General features: G+C 41.3%; 1 protein-coding gene across 8 annotated transcripts in view; it reads left to right on the top strand.

Moving 5' to 3' along the window:
- Window positions 1-18756, top strand: part of TNRC6B (trinucleotide repeat containing adaptor 6B) — a 281982-nt gene that overhangs the window by 193171 nt on the left and 70055 nt on the right. For 6 of the 8 annotated variants that reach the window (XM_033233864.1, XM_033233871.1, XM_033233866.1 and 3 more), the window contains 2 exons: window positions 4306-4393; window positions 9455-9476. In XM_033233864.1, coding sequence (XP_033089755.1) covers window positions 4306-4393; window positions 9455-9476 — 110 coding nt within the window. Of the gene's footprint in view, window positions 1-3005; window positions 3159-4305; window positions 4394-7284; window positions 7360-9454; window positions 9477-18756 lie in introns of those variants that run through there. The other 2 variants (XM_033233867.1, XM_033233868.1) reach the window with 2 other exon arrangements.

Genomic DNA, 18756 nt, shown 5'->3' with positions numbered 1-18756 from the left:
GATGTTCACGTGGATTACTTGATTAAGGTGGTATCTTGACAGACTTCTCCTTGACTTAATTACTCTTCTTAACCCTTTATCACAAGTATTTTATGGGGAGATGCTTTGAAACTATGTAACTATTCCATTCCTCATTTCAATGTATTCGTTTGCTTATTTCTCTCTGTATGAACTTGTGTTTTCCTATTTTATACAATGGCTTATAGTCTCTTACTATAATTACTAATTTTGATGCTGATGTTGTTCCAGATTTAGCTTGTAGGAGCACTTCAAACTGTCTTCTGTGGTCATTTGATGGATCCCATCATTCTTTGAGCACTCTTTTGCTTCTTGGCAAACGTACATTCCAGGTTCATCTTGTACTTTCCTTATCCTATCCCAGAATTAGCTATTTTTCCCAGAGAACTCTGGTTTATTTAGTGAAGAATGGAAGCTGCAAAAGTGGGTGCTAAGTGTGTTCATTGTTATTTGGATGTTGCTTGTTCTCTAGCCCTCAGAGTGACAGAGCTAAGGGAATAAGCGTGTGTGTGTGTGTGTGTGTGTGTGTGTGTGTGAAGGACTCTATATTCACATGTACACAAAGTTACAGCTAATATTTATTATGTCTATATATATTGGAAACCATGAGTTCATGTCAGTAACTAATTTAGATCCAACCCCACAGAGTTCATTTGAGTTTTCTCCCTTTTCTTCCATTTGTGTAACTTATTTTCTCAACAGTGAGAAACATGGCTGTCACTTATTCTTTTTTTTTCCTTGAGACGGAATTTCTCTTTTGTTGCCCAGGCTGCAGTGTAGTGGCACGACTTCGGCTCACTGCAACCTCCACCTCCTGGGTTCAAGCGATTCTCCTGCCTCAGCCTCCTGAGTAGCTGGGATTACAGGCATGCACCACCACACCCAGCTAATTTTGTATTTTTAGTAGAGATGGGGTTTCTGCATGTTGGTCAGACTGGTCTTGAACTCCTGACCTCAGGTGATCCACCCACCTTGGCCTCCCAAAGTGCTGGGATTACAAGTGTGAGCCACCATGCCTGGCCCTATTATTCTTACTATACTTAAACAGTGCATCAGTCTCCTGTATGTAACCCATCTCCATCACCACCCCCATAGATGCCTTCTCTGCATAGACACCCATTGCTCTCTGCTTGGGCTCTGACTCAGAATAGGGTTTTTGTTTGTTTGTTTGTTTTTGAGATGGAGTCTCGCTCTGTCGCCCAGGCTGGAGTGCAGTGATGTAATCTTGGCTCACTGCAACCTCTGCCTCCGGGTTCAAGCAATTCTCCTGCCTCAGCCTTCTGAGTAGCTGGGACTACAGGTGTGTGCCACCACGCCCAGCTAATTTTTTGTATTTTTAGTAGAGACGGGATTTCACGATGTTAGCCAGGATGGTCTGGATCTCCTGACTTCATGATCCACCTATCTCAGCCTCCCATAGTGCTGGGAATACCACGTGAGCCACTGCGCCCAGCCAGGATTTTTTTAGAGCTCACCAAATGGTGCTAATGTGCAACCTAGATAGAGAACAGGACTGAATTAGAAGAAAGGTGAGACCCACACTATTTGATTTATTGTTAAGTAAATGGCAGGTTTTTAAGCCAGGTTTGGCAAAGTAGATTCTTCCTAAGGAAGTGAAATTTAAAGAGAAGACTAAATCCTACCAAGATGTGTGGTTAAAACAAAACAAAACAAAAAACAGGGTGAAAGTATAGCCTGTCACCTGAAAAGCTTTGAAATATATCTGTTTTAGAAATGAATTTACTTCTGTTGTGCATGAATTTCAGTCTATTTCCCTGAATTGCCTGTTTATAGGGACAATATTTGAAAAGGTTAGTTTGTTTTTGAAGAACATGTTTGATTAAAACTTACCCCCTTTTTTTACGTTTTATTTTATTTATTTATTTATTATTTATTATTGATTCATTTATTTATTTTGCTCTTGTTGCCCAGGCTGGAGTACAATGATATGATCTTGGTTCACTGCAACTTCTACCTCCCAGGTTCAAGCGATTCTCCTTTCTCAGCCTCCCGAGTAGCTGGGATTACAGGTGCCCACCACCACACCCAGCTAATTTTTGTGTTTTTAGTAGAGATGGGATTTCACCGTGTCCCCCAGGCCGGTCTCAAACTCCTGACCTCAGGTGATCCACCCACCTTGGCCTCCCAAAGTGCTGGGATTACAAGCGTGAGTCACTGCACCCAGCCAACATTGCATTTTTTAAAATAAACTTTTAATTTTAGAATAATTTTAGATTGAGAAAAAAATGACAACGTAATACTTTTTTTTTTTTTTTTTTGTAAACACCAAATCTTTAAACAGGAGATATTCAGGCTGTGGTTGCTCCTTTTCTGTAGTTGGTTTCGCTGTAAAATGTAGAAGCCAAGTTACAGCAACTTGGGCGTGAGGAACCCCATCCACTCCTTCCACTTACAGCCAGAGGAAGCAAAAGGCTCTTAGGGCCAAATATAACAGGACCCATGGCCAGCCTGCCTGAGATGGTCAACGTCCATCTTACTGGTGTTTGTAAATCCATTTTCTTAAAGGAGGGCACTGCTGCTGCAGGTGGATTTTCTCCACGCGTTTCACACCTAGGCAGAGGCACACAATCTGACTCCAGAGAAATCCAGCATGAGACCTAAGGAAATTTCAGTAAAATCTCCTCCTTGGTTGGGTGGATTTTGCATGTTAGGCTTTTATATCTTTATACCCAGAGGTGCAGAAGGAGAAAGGCTAATATTTGAATGCGGACAAAGTCAGTGACAACATGTAGGTAAAATAATTTTTAAGCCTTTTTTTCTATAAATAAAACATCATTATGTATTCACGAGAGCCCACCTCAGTTTTCATCCATGGTTCCTTTTGTATAGTTTCAGTATGTTAAACTAGATCTCTGCTGCCCAAAGTTGAGTCCTTCAGGAACCATCTTTATGATTTTGCCGTGTTTGCAAACCTGTTACTCCCTTAACCTTTAATTTCACTCACTTGTAATTCGGCTTTATTCTAGGTGATATCTGTGAAACCATGGATTTGTTATCTGTTGGGTATTCTGAGGACCTGGGAACTAGATCTTAAAGTCTCCTTACAGCAATGGAATTCCATAAGCATAGAGTCTGGGGTTTCCCACTGTGAGCTTTGAAGTTACTGCGGTTGGTTGAATGTATGTTTTTTCCCATTTGATACATAGAGTGAAAGTTGACAGCATTCCAATAAATGTTACTTTTCAAATGTGTGCTGTAAATTACAGTCTCTTAATAATTCTTCAGATTCAGCACATTTCTCCAACTAGAATGTTTATGATTGTATATCATTTTTATTCTAATTCAGTGGAGCAAAACCTGATTGTCTTAATTCATGTGTACAGGAAGATGTAGTAGTGAATTCACCCAATTGGGAATACATTTATTTATTTTATTTTATTATTTTTTTTTTTTTTGAGGCAGAGTCTGGCTCTGTTGACAGGGCTGGAGTGCAGTGGCATTATCTCAGCTCACTGCAACCTCCACCTCCCGGGTTCCAGTGATTGTCCTGCCTCAGCCTCCCGAGTAGCTGGGACTACAGGAGCGTGCCACCACACCCAGCTAATTTTTGTATTTTTAGTAGAGACGGGATTTCACTATGTTGACCAGGCTGGTCTCAGACTCCTGACCTCAAGTGATCTGCCCGCTTTGGCCTCCCATAGTGCTGGGATTACAGGCGTTAACTACCACGCCTGGCCTGGAATACATTGATTTATAGGACACTCAGTACCTGCCTTAGAAAACACAAGTAGAAAATATATAAAACATATAGTATTAATAATAAATATAGAAAAAAATTTGGAATACAGAGCATAGAGCTTTATGTTCACCACTCTGAAGATGTCATGGAAAAACATCTAATTTATGATAAATACATATGTACCATAATTGAGTTAATATATTCTGCATTATCTGTGAGGAATACTGCCCAGAAGCCATCTGGATATTGTCATATTCAAATCAGGTCCTTTGCTGAGTGGAACTGTATTAATCGTGTGTGTGTTTGTGTGTGTATTCTTTTAGGTAAGATATTATGAAAGCTCACCTTAATAGGCTTCTTTGAAACCAAACTTAATGTCAAGTTTTGCAAAAGGGGTGACAAACCAAGATGTGGGAATAATTAAATGTGAGTTTTATGCATCCTTTTGATTTAAATGAAATACTGGGTTCTACTCAGTCACAGAGATGAAATGTCGTCTTGCACACCATTTACAAGCATTTAATTTGCTACAGAAATGGGTTGTGAATATAGGTGTATAACCTTCTGCTATGATGTTACTTTAACAGAGAGAAGGAGCAAGAAAGGGAAGAACAGTTAATGGAAGACAAGAAAAGGAAGAAAGAGGATAAAAAGAAAAAAGAAGCCACTCAGAAGGTGAGTTTAATCAGTTAAGTCTGTCTTTATATCCACTAGGCATCCGGCATCCAGAAGAAGAAACTGTCATGGCTTGAATACCCGATACCGTTTTTTTTTTCTCTGAGATAGAGTCTCGCTGTGCCGCTCAGGCACCATCTTGGCTTACTGTAACCTCTGCCTCCTGGGTTTAAGCGATTCTCCTGTCTCAGCCTTCTGAGTAGCTGGGGTTACAGGCGCCTGCCACCACGTCCGGCTAATTTTTGTATTTTTAGTAGAGACAGGGTTTCACCATGTTGTCCAGCCTGATCTCGAACTCCTGTCCTCATAATCCGCCTGCCTCAGCCCCCCAAAGTGCTGGGATTACAGGTGTGAGCCACTGCACCTGGCCTGAATACCTGATATCTCAGTAACGGTACTTGAGACATTAGTTTACTTAAAAGTTTTCATATTTGGAAGTGGGAGAAAGTTCAAGGTCTGCATTTGTTACCATAAAGTAGATGTTAAATAATGCTATGGCTGATTTTTTGAAAACAACAGTGAACAATATTAGAAAGGCAAGAGAGCTTTCAAACTCTCAATTCTTGTTGTATTTCCTTATTTGTACATTAATTTAATCTACATTTTCTTAAGCCTATAGAATAACTTTTAAAAACTGGCTGGAGGTTGCCCCCGTGTTCTTTTGGTCCCCCCATGGTGCCGTGTCTAGATGAGTCTACCTTCGGAGAGTTACAAGTAGAAATCCCTCTCGGAAAGGATCTAGTGAGCCCATGTAGTGCTCTGGAGGATATGGCATTGTGTGGCTTTGAGGAACTGGTTAAAGAAAACAAGAGATGCTAAAAGAAAAAAGACAAAGGGCTGACGGCTGTCACCTCTCAGGTCTCAGGTGAGCGGTTTGTCCAGCAGAGTTGTCTAAGGCAGAGTGGTTAGAATGCGCCTGCCCTCCCTGTTTGCTTCAGAGCAGGCCTCTCTGCCCTGTCCATTGTCTGATCTTCCCTGTTTCCCCACCTTACCGTTCTTTTTGCATCTCTTAACTTGGGCTGTGGCTCAGCAGGGGTTACCTTGGTGCCTTTTTTGGAGGCAAGGTGATTTTCTGTCAGGTATTGTTATGCTGTGTGAAGCATTTGCGAAGCAGGGCCTACAATAGGGACAGGTTTGAGGGTCCCTGTGTTGGTGCTAGTGATTGAAGCTAAGTTTAGGGAGAAAGAAACTGTGACAAGGTTCAGAGGAAACTCTAGATTTAGAACAGAGTCAAGCCAATCAAACACAAGCCAGTGTAACACTGCACGTTTTTTCCAGCTTTATTGGCTATGGCATTTCTCATAACTCAATTTTTTGAATTATTGAAATAATAATGTGTGAGTATCAGCATAAGAAAAATTCTGAAAATAGTTTCTGAACTGGATTGCATATGTCCCTGCCATGTTAAATATATGAAATGTAATTTTATCTTTTCTTCATGACTTAATGAAGAGGAACATGCATTATTATTTGGTGCTATAATAGACCGCTGTGCTCTGGAAGATTTTGTCTGCTTTTAATTGTGTTTGTTTCTGTTAATAGTGGTGTATTCTCCATCACATCTTCATGCTGTCAGGGTACCGACTTCTGATGTGTTGCTTCTCACCTGAGTTTGTTAGAATTGCCTAAAATTCTGGAGTGAAAAGTCTGAATAAAGAAGCCAGATTGCCTGGTGTGGTGGTTCATGCCTGTAATCCCAACACTTTAGGAGGCCAAGGCAGGAGGATCACTTGAGTCCAGGAGTTCGAGACCAGCTTTGCCAACATGAAAACCCCGTCTCTACCAAAAAAAAAAAAAAGAAAAAAGTTAGCCGAGTGTGGTGGTGCACACCTGTGGTCCCAGCTACTTTGGAAGCTGAGGTAGAAGGATCACTTGAGCCCAGGAGGCGGAGGTTGCAATGCGTAGAGATTGCACCACTGCACCCCAGCCTGGGTGACAGAGTGAAATCTCGTGTCCAAAATAATAATAATAATAATAATAATAATAATAATAATAATAATAGAAGTCAGATAACAGCCCAGAGACGTTTTTGTACTTCCCTTTGGGTCCATGGCCACATGCCCTGTCACTGAGGTTGCAGTGTGCAGCTCCACCAGCCGTGGGGTGTTTGTAGCATTGCCCCTGTGGTTTCTGGGCCCTTTTCCCTGTGCCTCGCACACATGGTGCCCTCCACCTCCAACTGGAGTGATGTGAGATTAAATCTCAATGAAAGTTTTCTTTCCTTAGGACACTCACACGTTTCGTCTACTAAGTTGTTACAAAAATCGGATTTTGCAGTCTCTGGAAACGAGTGGTTTATAGACTGGGTACCAAGGAACTTGAGCAAAGGCTGTTAACAAGAGGATGCCAAACAGAGTGATTTAGAGAGTATATATTCCTTCTTCATTTTTAACATACATAACAGTGTTTTCTTAAACTACAAATATCAATATCTAAAATGATTAATAAAATATGCCTCTGTAAACTTTCATTGGATTCCATAAAGAAAAAAATGCTTTAAAATAAAGATGGTGTGAATGTAGTCGAGAGTGAATGAGATTATTTATGCAGAGAATGTAGTTTATGTAGCTGGATGATCTCTCCTGTTTGCTTTCATCTGCATTAAGAGCTGATTAAGAAGTGATGGCAAAGGGGAAAATCACTGTAAATAAAATTTCTAAGTGATTAATTTTATGAACAGTAAAAATTCTATCGTTTTTGCTCAAAAATGTTCCAGATCAGCTTGACACAGAATCTAGGCTGACGCAGGTTGATGCGTGGCCTTTGATCTTGTTTTATTATACTGAACCATTGCATAATTTCAGAATTAAATTCTGATTTAGCAGTTTTAAGGAGAGCACAAAGCTTACCATGTGATTATCTTCGTGGTTTCCAACCTTATTGTAGAGACAACGCCTCAGCTAGGAGCCATAAAATGTGCTATGATGCAAAGAATCGTGGAGAACGTGCCAGAGGTCTATCATGTGGTCAGTGGTTCATTCATTCAGTCCGCAAACATTTGTGGTGCCTCTTCTAAGGGCTTCCACATCTTTCATGCTGCTTTCCCCAGCGCTTTATGACCACCTCTTTGTGTCCATCTTCACTGTTTGACTGACTGTAAGTTTCTTGGTTTTATTCGTATTTGTATTGCCAGTAACTAGGGCCGTGCCTGGTGCAGAATAATCACTCAGAAATTGTTTAATAAGTGAATGGTCAAGAATGAAGGTGGAAACATAATTTTCTTGAAGAATTGACACTTACTTAAAGCTAAAACGAAGTTACTTCCACACAGAAATTAAGCATGAGCCTTTTCCAGTGTTCATTGATTGTAGCCGTTGGCTCTTCCTGGAGCCATCACTGAGTAAACTTTTAGATATCCATTCATGAGAGAGGTGTCAAAGAAGGATTCCATTCACATTCATTTAGGCTGATGCTGCTAATTGTTTAGTGTTGGCAGAACACATGCTTTGATTGTCCAGCTTTTTGCCGTCTGGGGGACAGCTCTTAACAGAACCCACATGATAAGACATATTTGACATTATTTGGGTTTGTTGCTTACAATGGGAAGGCACTGACTTCCTGTATATGACTGACCTTCAAAATGGCATTCTAAGAAATAGTTACAGTGGTATAAAACCTAAATTGCCTTTGGGAATTTAGGTAAGTGGCTGCACATCGTTCATTCTTGGATAAATGGAGATATAGAAAAATTATACAAGAGTATTTTCAGTATAATTGAGCTGTGTAACAGTACTGGGAAACATTCATTTTTAAGACACTGGGTTCCACAAATTCACTGTAATAGAATTAGCTTGTCATTTAACACAGGAATGTAGGAAACACACCAGGATGTTCTACAGGTGGATCCTTTAACTCCTATTTAGAGTCTGATGATGTGCTGGGATCCATCACAAGGTGGGCTGGTCAGCTACAGGACCTTCCTTCCAAAGATGATTGTGTTTTCGTGAACCCCCATGGCCATAATCCAGTATGATTACCAGCCACAAATCATCAAACTTCTTCTTTGCTATGTGAATATTTTTATTACAAAAGTCAGATAACCAAATAAAAATGCTTTAAAAGATTAACAGTTGGGAAAATGAGTCAGAATCACCCATGATCTCAATAATTCAATGTAACCACTATTGCAATGATGGCATAGTTCCTTTTGGATGTTTTGCTTGTATATCACCTTTTGTTTTATTGTTATAAATTAGATGCCCTCCTTTATTTTCCCCTCTTAAAAATATCAGAAGCAGTTTTCTACAAGGCTCCTAATCATCATTTCCAAACTCTCTGAAGTCCGTTACTGTGTTCAGCCTGTCCACCCTTCTAGAGGTTAATCATTTCTGTAGACGTATTAGTTACTATATAAAGAAATACTTTTTTTAAACAAAGCACCCTTGATTTGTCCAAAATTTACATATTTCAGTCTTAGTGCTGTACTTCATGCTATTTTATATAAATGTTGATAATAACAGCAGACATTTATTGAGCACTGCATAGCATATCTGATTTAATCCTTACAGCAGTCCTTTGCAGGGATATACTATTATCTCCATTCAACAGATAATAGAAAACCGGGGATCTCATAGCCAGAAAGTGACAAGGTTTGGTTTTGAATCCTGCTTTCCGACCATGATGTCTGGTGCCTCTGACGACAAGTCCCTGAAGTTTTGCTTTTTAGATTTGAGATCAAGTGTTTGTGTCTATACTCATAGGAGAATCTTTTTGTGTCTATGGCTAATTTAGTTTCTGGGCCACATTCATGTGATTTTTCTCTAGTCATAGCAATCAAAATGCAAGTAGCATTCTCAGTACAGGGACCTCATCCTATAATGAGTGGAATGCTTTTTAGTTTTACTATTCTTCCTAATGGTGGTCATGTAAATTATAGCTGGACATATGGCCATAGTCTTTGGAAGGATGTCTGAACTGACTCCCAGCTCCTTTTTCTGGATTTCAGCTATGCCTGTGTGCCTGACAGCTTGGATTACTTGAGTTATCAGACTAAAGTAGTCTGAAAATATAGTACTGAATTAAAAAGCAAATCTCATTTACTTTTATCTGTTTATTTTGCAGGTCACGGAACAAAAAACCAAAGGTAAGTTTTTTTTTCTCTTTAAATTATTTAAAACCTTTTGTGTTTAGCTTTTACACTGTTGCTGACTCAGCCTCCAATCCACTGAAAAGAGAGTGGGCGTAGAGTAATTAAGGTGGGTTGTTTGCAGTCACTGAAGAGCAGTAATGATAAATTGAAAATACTTGTATTAGTGTTTCTAGTTGGCCTTAAATTTTTTAGGAGTCGAAAGAGTAAATACCTTGTTTTAAAAAATATATTGGTCATGGCTGGGCACAGTGGCTCACGCCTGTAATCCCAGCACTTTGAGAGTCTGGATCACCTGAGGTCAGGAGTTTGAGACCAACCTGGCCAACAACATGGCTGAGACCCCATCTCTACTAAAAGTAAAAAATTAGCCATACATGGTGGCTCATGCCTGTAATCGCAGCTCCTTGGGAAGCTGAGGCATGAGAATCACTTGAACCCAGGAGGCGGAGGTTGCAGTGAGCCGAGATAATGCCACTGCACTCCAGCCTGGGCAACAAAGCGAGACTCTCTCTCAAAAAAAAAAAAAAGTATGTGGGTCATGATTTTGAATTGAACCTTTTCAAAACTTTTTTTTGGAATAATAACAAAAAACAAACACCAGCTTTTAATTTACAGATGCGAATTACAACTGTTTGTCAACCACCTTGACCGATAGCATGCATTGAGTCTGATAATGGAATATTGCACCTAGGATGTTTACTCTGCCTTCTAAGCTAAAACTTGGAATATACTTTTTTAAAAGATAATATATTTTGAGTAACTTAACTCTGTTAAAAAATGTTATAAACGGGAGCAGGTGCCCCTTGGGTCATTCTTAACCTAGTAGTCTGTGTTGTTTTGGCTTCTTGCTCTCCTATTAATTTTGATCATGTAGTTTTGTCTGGTGATGTTCACACTTTCTTTCATTTCCCCTTCAGAATGAGAGAGTTAATTCTTTGAGATAGCTCCTCTCCTTGCCCACTTAAATATGTGTTTCTCAATTAGGTATGCATAAGAATCATTTGCATAAAATCGTCAAAATACACAGTCCCAGGCCATGGCCCTAGCAGATGTATTTTGAAAAGCTCTGCAGGTGACCCCAGTACATGTCCCTAGTTGAGAATCACTGCCTTAGATGAAGGGAATTAGATGTGACTGTGATGACTTGGAGAAGGACAAGGGTGATGGAGAGGTCAAGGCTTGATGGGAGGCCCTGTAATGATTGGTTTCTTCATTGTTTTGTTTTGTTTTGTTGGACTACCAGACCAAAGCCTGTCACACAATGATGAAAGAGTAATAAGACAGTGCTAATTTCTTAGGAAACTTAGTTATGGAAAATAAATTCTCATATAACTAGGCGTTACTATAATAAATTTCTAACCAAAAGACATTTCAAAGGAGAATGTAGTCTGGGAGTTTGTAGTGAAGTGTAAAAGAAACCATGATTATTAGTTATAATTAATTGGTTACAGAGAATAGTATCTGCCCTTGTACGTTTCCTCAGTTTCAGCCCAGAAGTAGGCTTTATTTTGAAAGGATCTTTGTAAATTACTTGCTTGAAATATAAATGATACTTTGCCATAGAAATAGTGTTATTCATGCTGGTACAGTGTCCATGCTTTCTAAACCAACATACTTTCTAGAAAAGGATTTGGGCACTTAAGTATTTATATTTGTAGGGCTTTTTGATGATTTATGGGGACAACAGATGAGAAAATTGGCATTTTTTTTTCCTGGACAGTCTAGACTCTGGTTGCTGGAATATGGTGGTTGGGTTCCTAGGCTGGCCACAAGACTGATGCTTGCAAAGCCAAGTGTTAGTTGTGCTACAGAACTGAGCTGCTCTGTATGATAAGTGGTGCTAGGAAACAGAAAATCTGTTAGGCATCTTTTCTTATAGAAAAAAAATTGGGAGGGATACCAGACCTGTTCTCAAACACATTCTTCTTTCCTCTACCAGTCTTAAAACTCAAGCTTTTCTTTTTACTCACCACCCAAAAAATTTTTTTCCAATTGGGCGCTTTCTCATACCTACTATGTCATGGGATACAGTTTCACAGTCAACCTGCTCTCCTTACCTCCCACCCCTCCAATCAAAAGATAACATAAAATAATCCTAAAGGGAGATGAGAGGCCATTTCAGTCTCCTAAGGGATTTAATTGTTATATAGCAAGTAAAAATACCAGTTGTCCCTGGGGTATGTTAAGAATGTAAACAGAGGGAGGGCCTAACCTTTCTAGTGTTGGGTCTAGGTTTACAGCCACATCTTCATCTTTATTCCCAGTAGCCCACCTTGGTACTCTAAGTCTCCTTCTTCTCTTACCTCAGCTAACATGTCTGGGGGACATGTGCCTCTTCCCAAAGATGGTGTCTTTCTCAGGCAATCTCCCCTTCACTCTGAATCTATCCATCTTTCCCCAACAGTTGCTAGAAGCACAAAGAAAAGACCGTTGGTGCCAAGACCCTGGTTGTATAGAGGACTGAAGTGAGATTTTTCTGTATTTCAGAGTAGTAGTACATTCATTATATATTCTTCCTGTATTCTCCACCATTAAAAAAAAAATTGTGAGAATTCTGCAGAGGAATAGGTTAGAGATTTCAAGTGGAGGTTATGTGAAGACATAGGCTAGAGCTGGCTTGCTACCCAGGTATCAAATAATAGAAAGCACTTAAGGTAGAAGCTAATATCCTCCTTTGTTGGATTTTAGAGTAGAACTGAAAGAGTTTGAGGAATTGATGTAATCATTCAGATTTAACAGGGATGAAGTTTAGGATTAAAAAGCCCAATGCATAGACTATGTAATAGAGGAGGTTGGACATATAAATTTAGCCTTGTTAAAAAGATGTTAGGGGCCAGGCACCGTGACACAGGCCTGTAATCCCAGCTACTCGAGAGGCAGAGATAGGAGGATTGCTTGAGCCCAGGAGTTCAAGGCTGCAGTGAGCCATAATTGTGCCACTGTACTCCAGCCTGGGCAATGGAGCGAGAGCCTGTCTCAATTGAAAACAACAACAACAAAAAGATGTTAAGAGTGATGGCTGGCTTTAATGAGAGTGTATCAGCATAAGATGACCTTAAACTGCATTAGTAGGCCGAGCGTGGTGGCTCACGCCTGTAATGCCAACACTTTGGGAGGCCGAGGCAGGTGGATCATAAGGTCAGGAGATGGAGACCTTCCTGGCTAACACGGTGAAACCCCATCTCTACTAAAAATACAAAAAATTAGCCAGGCATGGTGGCGGGCGCCTATAGTCCCAACTACTCGGGAGGCTGAGGCAGGAGAATCGCTTGAACCCAGGAGGTTGAGGTTGCAGTGAGCCAAGATCATGCCATTGCACTCCAGTTGGGGCAACAGAGCAAGACTGTCTCAAAAGAAAAACAAAAAACAACAAAAAACCCCATGCATTAATAGACACACACTATCCAGGAAGGGATTTACACTTCCTGCACCACACTATGAAAAGGAACAGAGAGCAACCTCCATGGACCATGTGGAGTTCAAGCCAGATTGGGCAAGGAATTTGTCAACTCAGAAAGGTTTAAACACCTGGGCTCGTTGAGCTCCCAGGGCAAGGCTTCCTGCTTGGGGAACCTCAGGTAACTGTCTTCAAAACTTTGAAGGACTCTAGTGCCTGACACTTAACAGGTCCTTGGTAGTTATCTGTTAGATATTTTGTTCAGTGAAGCTTATTCTTCACATAGCACCAATGGTGAATCAAAGCCAACAGGGAAAAGCTTCTAGCTCAGTAGAAGTTAAATTTTTTAGGTGTTGTCCTTTACCACTGGGACACAGCTGAGAGCAGCACCTTCTCCATCAGCATACCTGGGATTATGGGCCATGGCAGGACATTAGCTACCACTGTTTGTTTTGAGCCTAGAAGACATAGTACCGTGAGTACAGGATAACCTTGAGTCTACTCATTTATTACTATTGGAGGGGTCCCCTCTATTAAATAATTTATAAAGTACTTACAGCACCCCTCACACCTTATAGAAACACCTGTGTGTTCTAATACAGTGGTGGGAAGCCACTTGTTCAGAGATGGAACTGGCTGCCTCTGAGAGAGTGAATGAATGTGAGGTATTACAAGACATGTGGCTCCGATAAATTGGCATGAAAATAGTCCAAATAGGAGGTATTGAGGACTTGAACCTAATTAGGAGTAGTGGTGGTAAAGGGGAAGGAAGGAATTGAGAGAGGCTTTAGTTTAACTTAATGTTGATTGGATAATGACAATGTGGGTGGGAGAGCATTGAGAAGTCTAAGATATGAAGCAGGTTTCTGACTTGAGCAGCTGGTTGGGTGATAAGTTCATTCTTTGAGGGTGAGGAAATGGGATTGGGGCTAGGAAACCAGTTTGAGAGGAAGGGAAAGATGGTAAGTGGTAGTTAAAGCCTGAGCATGGAAGAATTCGTACTCAAGGAACTGAAATGTGGAAAGGGTGCAGGCCCTATCGTCACAGTGATTTTGTTTTGTTTTGTTTTTAAGCCACTACTTATGGCCAAATTCATTTGCCATTCTCCAGTCAAAAACCAGCATTGCCATTATGACTGTGGACGAAATTGCCCTCGCTGCCTATTTTTGCACTGCCCATGAGCTAAGAATATTTTCTACGTTTTTTTAATTATTAGAGAAAAAACGGGGACAGTATTTCATGACATGTGAAAATGACAGGAAATTCATATTTCACTGTTGGTAAATAAAGTTTTATGGGAGCACAGCCACACTCATTCGTTTACACATTGTCTATGGTGCTTTGGCCCCACAAGTGCAGAGTTGAGTTGTTGTGATGAAGGCCATATGGCCAGTAAACCCTAAAATATTTACTGTCTGGCCCTTTATAGAAAGTTTGCTGATCCCCCCGATCAAGAGTAGGAGAAGCCCACACAGGAAGAGGAAGGGAAAAGCTGAAGAGCTAGCTGGAGCACGTCTCACAGAAACAGAAGGGAGGGAATGACGAGTGGTGTCAGAAGCTGCAGAAAAATCAAAGAAGAAAAGGTCCAAAGCGGGCTGGTTAGACTGGCAACCAAGATCACTAGTGACTTATGGGGAAAGAAGCTTCCAGGGAGATGTTTAAGGCAAAAGCCAGTGTGTGTTGGGTTGAGGAGGGAGTGGAAGGTAAAGAAATAGAGGCAGTGCTGAGAGGTTACTGAAAATTGTTCAGTACACGTTGACCGCTCACTGTGTGTCATCAGATTTAAAATGTTCAGCCTAGAATGTCTTTTCTAGGCCTTGTTTGTATTTTAGCTACTACTTTAAAAACATTTCTAGGTCATTCTTTTTTATGTTTGATACCATTGAGATAGTTAAAGGAAATAATAGTTTGTACTAGTTCTGTGCAGCTGCTGTGTTCAGAACCCTGCCTGGTTCGAAAGTTTCTTAAAGAGCTCTTTTATCCGAAAAAGTAGCATCTAATTGGAGTTTTCAGAAATAGGGGCAATTAGAAGTTTAAACTGTGAGATGCAAGAATGGAATAAGATAAATGGAATGAGGAAGGGGAGGAGATTCAATTCAATGCTTTTTAAAAGTAAATGGAGGGACAGGCACGGTAGCTCATACCTTTTATCCCAGCACTTTGGGAGGCTGAGGCAGGTGGATCACCTGAGGTCAGTAGTTTGAGGCCAGCCTGGCAAACATGGTGAAACCCCGTCTCTACTAAGAATACAAAATTAGCCAGGTATGGTGGCACACACCTGTAATCCCAGCTACTTGGGAGACTGAGGCAGGAGAATTGCTTGATCCTGGGAGGCAGAGGTTGCAGAGAGCCAAGATCACGCCGCTGTACTCCAGTCTGGGCAACAAGAGCGAAACTCCGTCTCAAAAAAAAAAAAAAAAAAGTAAACAAATGAACAGCCAGGTACGGTGACTCACGCTTGTAATCCCAGCACTTTGGGAGGCCAAGGCAGGCAGATCACCTGAGGTCAGGAGTTCGAGACCAGCCTGGCTAACACGGTGAAACCCCGTCTCTACAAAAAATTACAAAAAACTAGCCGGGCGAGGTGGTGGGCGCCTGTAGTCCCAGCTACTCGGGAGGCTGAGGCGGGAGAATGGCGTAAACCCGGGAGGCGGAGCTTGCAGTGAGCTGAGATCCGGCCACTGCACTCCAGCCTGGGCGACAGAGCGAGACTCCGTCTCAAAAAAAAAAAAAGAAACCCCCGTCTCTGTTAAACATACAAAAATTAGCCAGGCGTGGTGGTACACGCCTGTCATCCCAGCTACTCGGGAGGCTGAGGCAGGGGAATAAGGTCAGGAGATGGAGACCTTCCTGGCTAACACGGTGAAACCCCATCTCTACTAAAACTACAAAAAATTAGCCAGGTGTGGTGGAGGGTGCCTGTAGTCCCAACTACTCGGGAGGCTGAGGCAGGAGAATCGCTTGGGAGGAGGTTGCAGCAAACTGAGATCCTGCCACTCCACTCTACCCTGGGCAACAGAACAAGACTCTGTCTCAAAAAAAAAAAAAAAAAAGTAAATGAATGGAAATTAGAAAATAGGATACATAGCTTCCCCCCCCCCACAATGTTTTTATTTCCCTATAGTACTGAGATCATGTTTAAGCCACAAACCTTTCCTCCATAGTTAGGAAACTATGCCCTTACTTTGAACAGCTCATCTTTAGAAAAACTTGCACAACTTACAAAGCCTTAAGATTCAGAAAAGAGACAGCCTGAAAAGTAACATATTCAGACTTAACAACAGCTTCTCTTGCCCTTTATCGACTAACATTCTGGACCATGATGATGGGTGACGCACACGGATTCTGATGTCTTAAGTTTGGACTTTGGGAGTCAATTTGGATCAGACCTCCCGCCTAAAAAGCTACATTGCTCTCCAATTAGTGCCGGCAATTCTGGTTGGCCTTTAAAGGCTTAATGTTCTTGGATTCACAGAAAGGTGTGATTTTAAAAATAGAATAAGAATTCATTCAGGTGCTGAAACACAGTTTGCTATGACTAAGGTGGTGTCTTGGGCGTTTTCTGACTGTTTCCTGGAGGTTTTGTTTTTCTTCTTTTTATACTTTGACCTATTTGTACGTGATGTCCTGGAGTTGGAATGACTAATCTCCTGGGCCAGAGCACACTGTATTGGGAGGAAAGTGGTTGAGGTGTGTTCCCATTTTATAATGACTTTATCATTTACAATCCATTCTGTCTCTGATGTGGTGGGAAAGTGCCCTGAGGAACTTTTGCAAGGCATCTTGCATGATACGTGATACCTACCAAATTTCTTCGGTTGAAACAGTGTTGTGAATGTTTTAAAGTGAGTCAAACTGAAGTTCAGCGCTCAGTCCTGCAGGTCACTCTGTCTTGTCTTGTTTTTCTGGATTGAGTTAAAAGTATGTAGTAGACCTGGTTAACTTACAATGAAGATTCTAGACCTTTTATAGAAGGGCAGCCTTACAGAAACATAGCTCTTTCCGTCCTAAAAACCAGTTGGGATGAATATCTCCAGTCTCTGACAACTTCTTGTTTATTCTCATAATAAAATAAAAGGGGATTGCGAATGCCCTATGCTATAGAATCCGCCAATAACAGATAGAAAACTAGTATTAAATAATCTTCATTCATTCATTCATTTACCAGTTATGTATCCATCTGTTACAGGTCATGAATATTAGATAATGACTAATTTTATTTTCTTTTTTTTTTTTTTTTTTTTTTTTGAGACGGAGTCTTGCTCTGTGGCCCAGACTGGAGTGCAGTGGCGGGATCTCAGCTCACTGCAAGCCCCGCCTCCCAGGTTCAAGCAATTCTCCTCCTCAGCCTCCTGAGTAGCTGGGACTATAGGCGCATGCCACCACACCTGGCTAACTTTTGTATTTTTAGTAGAGGCGAGGTTTCACGATGTTGGCCAGGATGGTCTCGAACTCCTGACCTTGTGATCCACCTGCCTTGACCTCCCAAAGTGCTGGGATTACAGGCGTGAGCCATGGCTCCCAGCCGACTAATTTTATTTTCTTAAGTCACACATTTATTCTACTTATCAGATTTTGGATCCTCTGACCTCCACTCCCCCTCCCCTTACTGGGATGCCTGGTGCTGCCTTGTGATTGGCTGAAGTTAGACATGGGGTCGCCTGGAAGTTGCTGCAGGCACTTCCTGTCACCCACAGTGTGTTAATGTCTAGTAGTGGCATAGATTGGGCCACCTGATTTCTGATGATGCTGTATCTCTCTCATAAAGGAGCCAGTTCAACAAGCGACATGCTGGCCCAGCATCATTTTAGCAGTCAAAGCAGTGTACCCACAGAGCTGGCCCTGACGTTACCCTGGGAGGCAGGGACTTGGGCCTCAGAATCATCTGAACTATCAGGCTTGATGATTATTTCTGTATGACTTCCAGCCTCTATTTGCCAGGTAGAGTTTTATGGAGAGGGTAGTGATCTTTTGGCAGCATGTAGCGAGGGAGGTGCAGATCTCAGAGAGCCTTCTCTGTAGGTTCAAGGGGCAGAGCCAGAGGGTCCGGCAGAGTGCAGCTTCATGGTTGCCCCGACATTCCCACACTGTATGCGGGCCATTTTTAAAATTGAGGTTAAAAAATCAAATTATTTAAAGTAAATAGAAAAAGTATTTACATTTAACAAAAGCAAAAAGATTTGTAACATTTCTAGTATTTACACAGAGAGCGGTGCAAGTCTTTGAGTCCAGGTAGCTGTAGAAACCAAAACCAAGCTGAGTTTGTGATTTTCCAGACCTAGAGTTTCTTGTAAGAGTCTACTCTGTGCCATGCCCTAAGCAAAAAAGAAAAGATGAAAGATGGGTCCTTGCCCTCAGGAAGTCATAGCCTGGTGAGGGAGAAGGACTTGTAAGTAGAGAATTTCCGTGGCAGAGAGAGATGGGACTTGTAAATGGAGAATTTCTATGGTAGAGATAGATGGACTTTTGAATGGAGAATTTTCATGATAGAGAGAGCAGGATGATGTGTTCCAGGAACACTTAGGAAGAATGTTTAGCTCACCTAGGCCAGGGACTTCAAGAGAGGTTACTCAGGGGTAGATCTTTTAAGAATGTGGATGAAAGGAAGGGACCCTTGGACTGAGGCTTGAACACTTTCCCAAGGACTTTGCCATGGACATTTAACTCTTCTAGGCAGCACTTCAGGGCATTAATTCCACTGTTGATTTAGGGGAGTGAATGATGATCGCTTCCATCTCCCCCTTAATTGATGGAATGTATTCCATGATCTTGCTGTGTTTAAATTCATGTCACTATCAGCCGCCACCTTCATCCTGCCTTCAGTAAACTGTGAAGAGATGGTGGAGAATTTGGAATAACTGTGTCCCTTGAGAATAG

The sequence above is a fragment of the Trachypithecus francoisi genome, unplaced genomic scaffold, assembly GCF_009764315.1.
Source record: "Trachypithecus francoisi isolate TF-2019V2 unplaced genomic scaffold, Tfra_2.0 Lachesis_group14, whole genome shotgun sequence".
NCBI lineage: Eukaryota > Metazoa > Chordata > Mammalia > Primates > Cercopithecidae > Trachypithecus > Trachypithecus francoisi.
Note: the sequence above shows the minus strand (reverse complement) of the source record. Positions and strands in the feature narration are given on the sequence as shown.